Raw genomic sequence first — 12,896 nt, 5'->3', positions numbered from 1 at the left:
GCAGAGGAGGACTGTGAGGAATTTTCCTTCTGAGGAACCAACATGGGACAGACTGACTGCAACCCCTATTTCCTGCCACCCTGCCCTGCTGGCAGGGAGGGGGTAGAGAACTGAGAGCAGAGCTGAGCTGCAGAATAAGGGAGGGGTAGGGGGAAGGTGTGTTCCAGATCCAGTTGTATTTCTCACTATTCTGATTCAACTGGTGAATTGGTGGTGGTTTTGTTGTTTAAATTGAACTAATTATGTTTTCCTCAAGTTGATTCTGTCTTTTGCCCGTGACCGTAACTGGTGAGTAAACCCTCTGTCCTTTGTCTTGACCCTGGAGCCTTTTATTGTATGTTCTCCTCCCCACTCCACCAGAGGGTGGTAGGAGTGAGTGAGTGGCTGGGTGCTGCTTTGTTGCCAGCTGGGTGGGCTTGAACCACAACACTGAAAACCACAGCTGAAATAGTTGAAATGTGAGTTTATTCTTCTACTGTTGTTTGAAAGGGCTTCTATTAACAAATAAATAACAAAAATATCTGTGTTCTATCAGGGTAGGAAACAGGAGGATTTGGGTTGAAACTGGCTTTTGCTTTTACTAATACGTACATCAGGAAGTTGTTTATTATATATGTAGTCCTCTTTCTGCGGAGAAGCTTTGTCAAGAAAGGGAGTGAGGGGGTGGTTTATGACATTTGTTTTTACAGTATTTGATCTCATAAAGCTTTTGTCTCCTTGATATTCAGTAGAACAGGAAGCTTCAGATACGCAAGACTGATATTAGTGGGGCTGTGTGATAGTGAGAACAAAATGAAAATAAATACACTGATAAATGGGGTTAGTGAGAGAGATAGGAGGAATAAGAGCAATTGCTCAAAGGCCAAAAAAAAAAAGTGTTTCAAAAAGTATTTCCTGGTTTGGGGATTTCATTTCATATTCAGAGCTTGAACCAGGTTGGCATGGACAATGTACTGCAATACCAGGTTTGAATTTTTCCAAGACCAAGCCAGCACCTCCTGGCAGAATTGTTATTCTCTGAGTGCCTCAGGACATTTGTTGGGATCTCAGCTCCTGTTTCTAGCTCCTACTGAGGTCCTGCAAGTGCTGTGGAAGGCTGGCCTGGAGCCTCACCTCATCATCAGCAATAACGTTAGAGGGTCCAGGATATCTTGCGGCTGTGATGACCAGGGGCTCTTAGATAATAGTGCTAATTCAGCAGAAGCTATGCAGACTCTACAGGTCAGGAAGGAAAGATTTTGCCTCCCTCATTTAGGGCTGTAGCTGAGTTCAAAGTCTGGAAGGTGAGCAGAGACCTCTCTCAGGTGAGGGACAATTCTTGCCTTCGGAGCTAGCAAAGTCTGCCAGTTCACAGCAGCCCCACTGAAGTCAGATGAGGGGCTGCAAGATGTTGATAGAAACAAGATCTCATTGACATGTATTTTTCTCCTACATGCTTTATTATTCTGAGTTGGGTACAGGCATGGTGTCTCTCTGCCTTTCCAGTCATCTGTCACCTGCTTGTTCTCTCCCATGAACGTCCTAAGATGGAAGGTGTCCCTCACTGCATGTCCCAGCATAGGGCTCTGTCTCCTGTGCATGTCAGGAATGCACCTTCCTGCTATCCAGTGTGAAGAGCAGTCATCTTGCTGAAACAAAGCTGAAATGGTTGACCTTTTTTATGGCAGAAGAAATAGAACAGCAGAAATGCCAGAATGATCAGTAGCTCATTGTCTAGGGTACTTCAAAGGCATTTTCTTGCATCATTAATCTCTGCTCTGCCTAATTTGGAGCAGGGACTCAAACTTGGTTCTTTTCCATCTGAGACAAGTGTCCTGAAGACTGTCATTCTCTTTTTTCCCCTCACTCAATGGAGTAAAAAGCTTGTTGGCAGTAGCTGGCCAGGGCTTTGCTAGTAATCCAAACAGGGCCCAGGCTGGAGCACTGGCCTGCTGTTGTCCTTTCTGCATAATTAGCATCTTCCTTGGAACACTTTTGTCTCCTGCAAGTAGCCCCCTTGCACATGATTTCAGGGCATGGTTTGTGGGGTAGCATTGGCCAGAGACTGTTCCCAACAGGCAGTATGGGAAAAACCACCCACCATTTCAGGGGAAAAGTGAGAGAGTACCCATAAGGGTATGAGTTGTAGTGGAGCACGAGGGAATGGGCCTTGATGGCTTTATTAGTACAAGCATAGGACTTGAGATCAAATTTCTGGGTTTGGGTTGCTCTTGTACTTGCTCTTTTTGATTGAAGAATTCTGTGTAATAGAAGAGCCTTATCAGGTCAACCTGAGAGACTGGTTTTACTGCCCCGTTGTTGTGCACTTTATTTCGATATGGGAAATACCCTCTTCTGATTTTGACCTATCTTCACTTGGGATCTCTCCTTTCAAATAGATAATAACTGGGGCCTTAAAGAGTATTTGAGAGTCTTTCAGAGTCTTAGATTTGCTCTCTGTCTCTTATTTTAACAAGCATTTCATCCTAGACCACACAAGCCTGGTTGTGAGAGTTTTTTTCTATCAGAAAATTAGATTTTAATGAACTATTAGCATTTTTGAACAAAAATATTCTATGTCAGAAAATTCTGTCTCTAAAACTGTTCAGCAAAAGAACGGGACAGAAACTGAATTGGTGGCTTTCCTGCCCACTGCACACTTGCACGAAGTGCTACCAACTTATTCAGAGAAGTGAAGTCTGGCTTTTTATTTATCACTCTCTGGCTAAACCATCCGTCATCTCTTGCCTGGGTAGAGGTCTGGATAGTTAGGGAAAAGAGCAAAGCCAATAAGACCAAGCAGAATTATGAGTGAGAGATGGGGACTAGGTTTTTACAGCTATAGTGTGGGTGTCACTTCACATTTAGAATCCATTGGGGCATATTTTGATGCCATATTGTTCTAGGGGATGAAACAAGCAGTAAAAATTCTCAGTTAATGTTTCAGAACCCTTTAAGTGTTACTTCCAAATAGAAAAATAAGGCTCACGCTTCTGACTGCCTGGTTTTCATACCATGGAAAATATCAAATAACGCATTGCTGAATGTGATGGCTGTGTGGCGTCGGTTGCTTTTACATCTTCATAATCTACACGCAGCAGCACCGCTTACTGCTGTCATAGCCGTAGTTTCTACTGAATAGGGTCTACTGAACAGGATCTTTTTTTTTTTTAATGTTGTATGTGATGATACCTAACAAAACAGCCAGAACTTTTGTATAAAAAAATCCTCAGATAAAGATTTTTGTAAGTAATGGTGATAAGAATTTTATTTTTTTTCTTAAGTACATACTTGTTAATTTTATTGGTTTTCCTTTTCTTCTTAGTGTAGATCAAAGAGTTGTGAACAACTCTTTTACATTATACCTGTAAACGTGAGTAGTAGAAGTTATTTTAAAAAAAGTGTTATCTTGCCTTTAGCTTCTAAAATACTTGTCTACATGCTGTAAATTGAAGTCAAAATTACTAGCTGCCTGGAGCTGCAGTGAGCAGCTACAGTGTGTGTTTGCTATGTGGGCAGGGATGCCAAATGAACAAGCGAGCCATCAAAGGCTTGGTGTTACTAACACTGTTTGCTAGTTGAAAGAGCCATACCTCTCTCAAAGATTGCTACTACATACACCAGGACCATCCTGTGTTTCACCTCCTAGATCTCCAGCTTTTTGCTGTACATTTTGACTTTTACTTTCACAGTCTCCCCTGTGCTGGTCTGCACAGGTTGAAGAACAGGTCTTGTGCAGAACATGTGCCCTTTGCAGTTGAGCAGATTTGCTGACTCTCGACTCTTATCCAGCAATTACAATAGATGAGTGCTGGGCAGCAGAAAAACCATTGCTGTTTTCTATCTGAAATTCCTCTGGGGCATTTGAGACAAATGTCTTCCTCTTATGAAGGATAGGCTCAACCTTAGCCACTAGATAAGGGATCGCTCTCTGGCTTGTTTCCAAGCAGAGCTACTGCCTTGGCTGTTGCTTTTGCAATGATTGTGCACGCACAAAGTGATCTACAGAGATGTAACAATCCTTTTTTTTTTTAGGTTGACATTTTCTTTTCTGTATGTCTAAACAGAAGTAGACCTAAGCATGTATCATCTTCCTGCAAAATTGAATCTGTTTGACCCAAAGTGTGTGTGATTTTGGGGGGATTAAAATCAAGTAGGCTGGTATTGATTAACCAACCACAGAGATCATGGATGTTAGTAAAGGGGGAAGCAGGTTCTGCTGTTGTACTGTGTTTCTCATTGTGGTTTATTTTGCACTCCAAGAGCTGTTTGCATTTTGCAGCATAGAAGAGTGCCTCGGAACTGTTAGAAGAAGCAGCAGCAATGCTAGTAATGGGACTTCTTTGGCTGATGCTCTCGCTGTGATGGGTGAGCTGGGCTCATGTGAACAAGAAACCAGTGATTCAGCTGATGAGGTTCCCCTGAAACTTCATTAATGAGATTCATGGTTGCCAGAAGACTGCAGTATGTTGCAGTTAGTTTCCTTTGGGAGGAAAGTTCCTAAGTCCTTTAGGAACAAAGATCATCCTCTCTTCTCTCAAAGACTGGTAGTGTAGAGTATTTTTGTCACTATCAATGAATTTTTAAAATCCAGGTGTATATATTAATACTTAGCTTACTTTCTCAAAGACTCTTCCAAACCTTTGGAAAGCACATACCCAAGCGTTACAGTCACAGGCGGTGCAAGAAGCCTCACTGCAGACAGACTTTGTGTTTTCATACGTATTGCGCAAGCACTCAGGCTTGTCCTATCTTTCGAAACTCATGAGACTAATCCAGACCCATTTAAGCCCAGGCAGTTATATAAATTTAGAAAAGTGGAATAGCAAGCACAATATTTTGACAAAAATAAAGTGTAAATTATTCACTTCCACTTCTTCCACTTCCCTGTTTCAGTATATCATGGCATTAGTTCAAGCTGAAGGCAGTATTGTCCCAGCTGTCATTGCATTTGCTAATCTAATTGTATTTTGCAGCTACCTCTACAGATTATTAGTAAACCGTAAATTATTCTCCTAATGGAGAGTTATTATTTTCTTTCTAATTTTGATGCATGTTTTCTCTAACAATCATCAAGCCTTTAGGGGTGAGATGTATTTGGTAGTTTATCAAGTGGAGGAACAAAAGAGATTGTCTGAGGATCTCAAAACAGCAGGTTACTCACAGTTGAAACAAAACCCCAAGTATCTGTGATTTTTTCACAGTTTTGTGTAGGAAGATATCCTTGCTTATTGCAGTATTATCAAATGTCAACATCCTCTGTCATCAGTTCTTAATTCCTGAAATTTTTATAGCAATTGCCTTTTTTTTATTGGGAAATCCATGTTTCGTTCTCAGAGCTTCCATTATCCCACCTGCATAAGGGTCAACATGAGTGGGGACTTTTTCATACCTTCCGTACTGTCTGCTAGTGTAGTTTGTTCCCTGCCTGCATCTATGTGTACTGGCATCTGTTCTGCCATTGACTTTGAAGAGAGTAGGAGCTAGCCAATGGTTCTACCAGGAGATAATGTTTCAATATATCCCTGCCTTTCTTTTTCCAGTTTGTATCTGCAGCTATGTGGAGACACTTCAGAGCTGCTGGAGGAATCCAGTTCTGTAATGTTCCCCTTCTCTGTTAGGCTGAGAGTGACCTTATTTTTATCCTTGAAGCTGGAGTTATGAAGAAGGTTATTAAGCTGACTGATGTCCTGCCACTATTGCCCATTCTTTTTCCATCCAGGCCTTCAATTAGTTTACACTTCTTGACAATGCAAAAATTATATTTGGGCCACGATGAGGTAAATTATCTCAGATTATAAAATTTATTGCTGACTGTAGTAAACTGCTTTGTTAATATAGGGGAGGAAGAATTTCCCCTTTGCCAGTTTTGCAAAAGGATAGTCGTTTCTGTGCTGTTGCTAGGCGTGTTCCACTGTGAAACATGCTGAAGGAAGATGTTCGGTGAGTCCAGCCTCCTCCTAGGGATAATGATTGAGATGGTTTTGATTTGGTCTCATCTTCACTCTTGAAAACTGCAATCATTATCTTGTCTGTTCTTTAGTATAGCTAGCCTGTTAAAGTAAACAACATCACCCTAAAACTCATGTGCACTCAGATTACAAACCGCTGTCATGCCTGATTGCAGGTGTAGCAGCAAAAATAGACAAACATGAATTGTGCATTCTCTCAGTTATTGTGCATCTCACCACATACCATGTTATTTTCCTTGCTCTTTAGTTGCAGGTTACATACAGTTTTAAGAGAATCTCCATTTCTATTTTTCTTTCCTGGTTTAAAAGCATTTTAGGGGTAGACTTTGAAATGAGAAACTTAAAAGACAAATGGTGTGTCGAGCTTGTTCCCAGAAGAGGTCTGATATGCAAGAAGTGAGCCTGCCTAAGTACCAAGTATGGTCACGGGGTGCTTCTTAAAATTGATCTGCTGGAATATCACCAGCAAACTTGTGTTTGCAATCTGCAGATGTGGTTTATGGTGTGCTTATCTTGGTACCGCTGCAATGCTGTGTTTTTCCCATATATATACATATAGGTACATACATGTGTGTATATATACACACACCCACCACAAATACACACCCTTATTTTACAGGCAAGTATGTGCACATGTAAAATTGTTCTCAAGAGGTAGCACATCTAGATTTTTTATTTCTCTGGTGAAATTTCAGTATGAAAAATGAAAGGAGATGTTAACAGTACCATATGAAAGCAAAAAGGTGTTCAGTCTCAGTTCTTGCTTACTGTCCTGGTTGGTAATGGCTAGTGATGTCCCTGTCACTAAACTTGGTGGTGTCTTTTGTGCATTCAAGCCTTCAGCATATCTTTACTGTGCTGTCAGAATATGAGGCAATTATTCATAATAGATAATTATATTTCCAACCAGGTCATGTTATGGAAAATAATGTTGGTAGGGGAAAAAATTACTTGGCTTGGGATCTTGTGTGCTTACATGAAAGCTGGAATTGTGTGTTATTGAGAAGAAAGATATGATGCAAATCTGAAGTGTCTACTTTCATCTTTGTATCTCCTTGCTTGCCTTTTCCCCTCTTAAATAGTTTCTGCATGATAATGAGGTGTTGTGTTATGTAAAACGCTGCTGTGCGGATAAGAACGGTTCATGACATGACGATGCATTTATGGTACAGGTACCTGGAGCTGGAAAGCAGTGGTCATCGAAATGAAATCAGGTTGCATTATCGTTCAGGAAGTCATCGCTCCCACACAGAAGTATTCCCATACATTTTGGCAGATGATAAATGGCACAGGCTTTCTTTAGCAATCAGTGCCTCTCACTTGATTTTACATGTGGACTGCAATAAGTAAGTAAAGAGTGTTCTTTTAGAAGTTGTCGTCATATTTGGAACATTCCAACTCTGAGTAAATGAAGTAATAACAACTTGGGACTGTATTTTCCCCTTCCTTTTTAGAATTTATGAAAGAATTGTGGAGAAGCCCTTCATGGACTTACCTTTGGGTACAACCTTTTGGCTGGGACAGAGGAACAATGCACATGGTTATTTTAAGGTATGCATTCCGTGAAAGGAAAAGAGTGAGCTTAAATAAATAATGATTAAGGGATTGGAGCATCATTCATGTGAGGCGAGGCTGAGACAGCAGGTATTGTTCAGCTTAGAGAAGAGAAGGCTCTAAATATCTGAATGTGGAGGGGAATAAAGCTGAGGGATCCAGACTCTTTGCAGTAGTGCCCAGTGACAGGCCGAGAAATGATAAGCAAAAACTGAAACACCTGAAATTCCATCTGAGCATAAGAAAACAGTTCTGCTGGGAGACTGTTTAGAGTAAGACTGCTATGGACATATTCAAAAGCCATTTGGACAGAGTCCTGAGCAACCTGCTGTGGCTCATCGTGCTTGAGCAGGGGAGTTGGAGTGGGTGATCTCAGGAGGTTCCTTCCAACCTCAAACAGTCTGTGCTTGTGTAATCATAACAGAGTTCTTAGGGCCATGGTGTGTTGTGTATCAGCGTATCTGATGCAGTGAGCTGTGTTTCCATCAAGCTGAACTTCACTAAATGAAGTTGCAGAGTCAGATGCATAGGGCTTAGTGTCACCAAATGGCACAGTCAACAGCTGCCTGTGACAGGGAAAGGTAAATGGCTGAGTGCAACAGAACTCCTGGAAATAAATGGTCAGATTATTATCTGTTTCATAGCTAGATGTATATTTTTGTGTGTGTCACAGAACAGTACAGTCTAGTGAACTCTGGTTTCATTGCCTCTGTAGGATTTAGATTTCATCACAATATTTTCTCTGCTCAGAAATGAATGAGGTGTCTAAAATCAATGAAGAGAATGCTTTTTCCCCCAGAGGAAGAACTGTACATGCAGTTTGGTTACCGCTGCTGGTGTATAGCAAGATTGAAGTGAACACTGTGTTGGGGTATAAATTTTGATTCCTCTGAGTCCATTAGGTAGAACTCAGTGGTCACAACCACTATCTGCAGTGCTGGAGCTGCTTTAACAAGTGATGGCATCCCTGTGGATGCCTTCCACACTGCACTCCTCCCAGTAGGCATCTTTTTACTTTAGCTGCAAAATAGAATTGATGATGTTGATCACAGACCCAATCACTATTGAAAATACAGCCTCCTAAATATTTTTTTCAGTGTAAAATGCTTTGACTATGGTTTTCATGGCAAGTCCTGTGCTTTTTTTGCTGAAATCACTTTTTAGGTGTTGAAATACCGTTTGCTATATTAAATGCTAATTTATATCCTTGTTTGAACTGCAGAGGTCCAGTGGGGCACTCAGATTTTAAAACTGAAGCATGACTTCGTTTTGATTTCTCAATTGGATATGTTTCCTTTTCTTCCAAAAGACTGAGGATGTCCACTAAACAAACTGCGAAATTATATTCCTGGCTTAAATCAATATTTGACTCCAAGAATAAAATCAGAAAATATTAATGTATTGCTAAAGTTGATCTCAGATACACTTAATTTTAAAGCAGGGACAGCAGGTTGAGGGAGATGATCCTGCATCTCTGCTCACACTCTGGTGAGACCTCACCTGGAGTACTGTGTCCAGCTCTGGAGTCCTCAGCACAAGAAGGACAGGGACCTGTTGGAGAGGCTCCAGAGGAAGACCACAAAAAGGATCAGAGGGCTGGAACACCTCTGCTCTGAGGACAGGCTGAGAGAGTTGGGATTGTTCAGCCTGGAGAAGAGAAGACTCTGGGGAGACCTTATTGTGGCCTTTCAGTACTTAAAGGGGACTTAGAAAGATGAGGACAAACATTTTAGCAAGTCCTGTTTTGACAGGACAAGGGGTAATGAAGGGGATAAGGATAGAGAAAAAAATTTTTACAGTGAGGGTGGTGAAACACTGGCAGAAGTTGCCCAGAGAGGTGGCAGAAGCCTCATCCTTGGAAATGTTCAAGGTTAGGTTGGGTGGGGCTCTGAGCAACCTGATCTAGTTCAAGATGCTCACTGCAGAGGGGTTTGGACTAGATGACCTTTAAATGGCCCTTCCAACCCAAACTGTTCTATGGTTCTAACATTCATTTATTCTATGTGCTTATAATTAGTATTTTTTAAATGTTCCTTTTATTTTCTTGTGCCTTCTCAGTTTTTGACTTGATTATATTCTTCTTTTTGCCAAATCATAGTCACTGTGAAGAAGCTCATGAGATGTAGAAAAATAAATATTTCGGTAGTGGACTGTATTTTTTTTGTTTGTTTCTTCCCGAGAAAGATAAAATTAAACAAAATACATGGAGAATTTTGCCTCAGTTTCAAATATAACCCAGCTTAACAGAAATACAGAAATAACTAGCTGTTAAATATAGCCAAAATATAGTGTTCTAAGTGATTTCTCCAATATAATATAGTACCCCTGGTCAAACTGCATCTGAAAATGTGTCACTGTTGTACAGGAGAGTCATCAGTTTAGATGATAAGGGCTTTCAGTGCTTCTTAGTGTTTTGGAGAGCCTGTATTTTTAGACACTCACTGTGGAATGACTCTTCCTGATCTGATTTTGAGAGGTCCAGGTGCTTAGCTATTTCCAAAAATCAGTCTGCTTTGAGTGGATTAAATGGATTGTCCAGAGGGGTCAGGGTACTCAAAATTATTAGTCACTCTGAAAGAGATTTTATTTGGCTGTATTTGATTTTGAACCTAATATTGCTGCACTAAACCAATATGCCAATACATACTGGGACGTGGATGTGCGTGTTTCACTTTAAGGTCTGAAGTTCGAGAGTGCAATTCTGATTTCTGATTCTGACTATCTGATTTCTGGTACCATGTAACTTCTTTCAGTACCCTAACCCATGATGACACTAGCAAATTAACACTAGTGTGTTAATTTAAAGCACTAGGTTCTTTAGGAGCCTGAGCAAAGCCTCTCATGTACTGTGAGGAGATCCTGATTTAGGAGCCTAGGTGAGCTAAGGAGTCAGCTTCCTGTCATTACTTTTGGAGAATGAGAAGAACCGGAATTCCTGGAAAGTGGCAGAGGCCAGCTCACATCACAGCTGATGTATAATGAATAAAGTTCTTCAAATAGTTGGAGGAGCTTTACTGTTGGTTAATAGATAAATTATTTGAATACTTGCCTGTGTGCTCAGTGAAGAGTGTTTTAAACTTGAATAGGTTGGACCCTGCCATTCCTCTTTTTCATGAAAATGCCATAACTTGGGTTGACAAGAGTTTGAACTTGGTAACACCAAGAAAGAGAGGAGAAATTAATACAGTGAGCTTTTTGGTGTACTCTTCAAAGAGGTCTTTGCTTCTGACTTGCAGAACATGCTGTGGGAGGTCCTGACGTGGAGCCCTGTCTCAGGCACACCTATTTTTTCACTACTAGCTAATCACTGGAGCTCCTTGCACAGTGTGGGAGATCTTCCAGTTTTCCTAGATTGTAGCTTAGTTGTTAAGGGAGAAATGTAGACATGGTAATTAAATGCCCTCCTGGTTGCCCTCCAGTGACACCTACTCTTCTCTGTAGGTCACTTAGTTGCTAACTCACACCGAGTCACTTGAGGTCAAAACTCTGGTTCTTTGTCTTTGCAACATCTGTACTGAATGCATGTGTATGTGGATGAAACATGGACTTGTGCATTTGGTTTGCATTGTGTTCTTAGTGTCGTGAAACATTCTCTTTATAAGCATGCTGAAGCATGTGGTGATTATTTTGCTTTTCCTCCAAAGGAGTTTTGGAGATGCAGGGAGGGAGTCATGGATGAAAGGGACATCTGGAGTGAATATGATAGGATGGCTCACTTTGAAATCGCTGTTTGGTCTTTGCTTTTGGAAAGTAGCAAAGTGGCTACTAATTACGTCCTAATGACTAAGGATGCATGTAAATTCTGCCTGCAAGCATGAGATCTATTCTTCTGGGTGAAACCAGCCCTTTCAAGATGGGGCAGTTGAATTTCATGCTAAACTTCCCCTAAGTTTCTGCCAACATGTGACTCTGCAGCTGTGTAACAGGCATGTAGTTTCTCGATGTTCTGCATGCTTTATGGAGAGATTCCCATTGAAATCATAAAGGGTTTGTGTGAATATGTTTTTCCTGACTCAAGTTTCTTTAATCTTCACTTCTATTGGACAGTTATAGCTTAGTAAAAAACTTGCATTTTATTTAAAAGAATTTTTCAAAGTAACTGGAACTGCAACTGTGTTCCAAATTACTTCTAAAGGTCATTTTTCAAGCTTTTCTGCAGTGGCTAACTAAAAATAACAATGAATTCAGAACAACCAAACTCTTCCCACATAATTACATCTTGACATTTAATCTTATATCTTTAAAAGTGATTCAGTATGTCTGTATTTGTACATCTGTCTATTCTATTTTCTGTTTATTTTCTACCACGGCATTGGGTCCAGGCAAGAAGCTGTGTATTCATAAGCATTGTATTTATCAGGTAGTTTTTCTGTGTGGGCTTTGATGTTTTATGTGGTGAATTGAAAACATGATTTTGACAGGTAAAAATGATGTATCTTTTTTTTTCTTTCCTCTTACGCATAGGGCATAATGCAAGATGTGCAATTACTTGTCATGCCTCAAGGATTTATTTCTCAATGCCCAGATCTTAATCGCAGTAAGTGTATTAATTCTTATACTGTAAAATGAAAGGTGTGCTGTGTACCTACTTTTTATCCTGCAAGCTCCCTGAAAACCTTGAGTTTCAGTGTATTGGTTGTCAACTTTGATGTGATTGAACCTATTGTGAATACTTTTTTTAAAAAAAATTAATATACATATTTTGTTATTCTAGCATGCCCAACTTGTAATGACTTCCATGGGCTTGTGCAGAAAATTATGGAACTGCAAGACATTTTAGCCAAAACATCAGCTAAGGTAATGCTTACTAGGAGTCATGGCATTGCAGAAATGAGGACTAAGACTTTAATAGCTGGCTTTTTAGATTATTGGTGCATATGTGGGGACGCACACATGAGTGTGTGCAGAACATCCCTACGTGGCATGTTTATATGTTTGTATTTATATATCTGTGCCTGGTGTCTATATACAAATCCCTAGTTCAGAGAGCTTTCTTGTGTCTTAATATTTTTATAGAATCATATCATTTAATAGTAAACAGAGTCCAAATCCTTAGGCAAGGAAAGGGCTCATAGATATTTAAGCTCTATCTATCAGGCTAACAAGTCAATAAACCTAGAATGGAATAGGTTGATGTGCTTGTAGTGCTTATTGCATCAAGACTTACTGGTCCAAGACTTTTCTAGACCTGAGCTGCCAAAGGTGTGTTCAGACGAAATATATGCAACACAAGGAATTAAGAATCCAAAGCAGCGTTTTCTTTTTTCCTATCCTCTTGAATATTACATCAAAAGCATTTATGTCTGCTGGTGAACATAGACCAGTCTTTGGGTTTTAAATATTAGTTCTTTAGGTATCGGCAGGGAAGGCGTTTTCCGGGCGGACTGTATA

General features: G+C 40.3%; 1 protein-coding gene across 1 annotated transcript in view; it reads left to right on the top strand.

The window, feature by feature from the left end:
* Positions 1-12,896, top strand: part of NELL2 (NEL-like 2 (chicken)) — a gene marked incomplete at both ends in the record, with an annotated part of 90,903 nt that overhangs the window by 6,264 nt on the left and 71,743 nt on the right. Inside the window, 4 exons of the mRNA XM_010141454.1 lie at positions 7,124-7,297; positions 7,406-7,502; positions 11,970-12,042; positions 12,220-12,302. Coding sequence (XP_010139756.1) covers positions 7,124-7,297; positions 7,406-7,502; positions 11,970-12,042; positions 12,220-12,302 — 427 coding nt within the window. The remainder of the gene's footprint in view (positions 1-7,123; positions 7,298-7,405; positions 7,503-11,969; positions 12,043-12,219; positions 12,303-12,896) is intronic.

Source organism: Buceros rhinoceros, unplaced genomic scaffold (genome assembly GCF_000710305.1).
Source record: "Buceros rhinoceros silvestris isolate BGI_N320 unplaced genomic scaffold, ASM71030v1 scaffold8648, whole genome shotgun sequence".
In the NCBI taxonomy this organism is placed as follows: domain Eukaryota; kingdom Metazoa; phylum Chordata; class Aves; order Bucerotiformes; family Bucerotidae; genus Buceros; species Buceros rhinoceros.
This window is presented reverse-complemented; position numbering and strand designations above follow the sequence as displayed.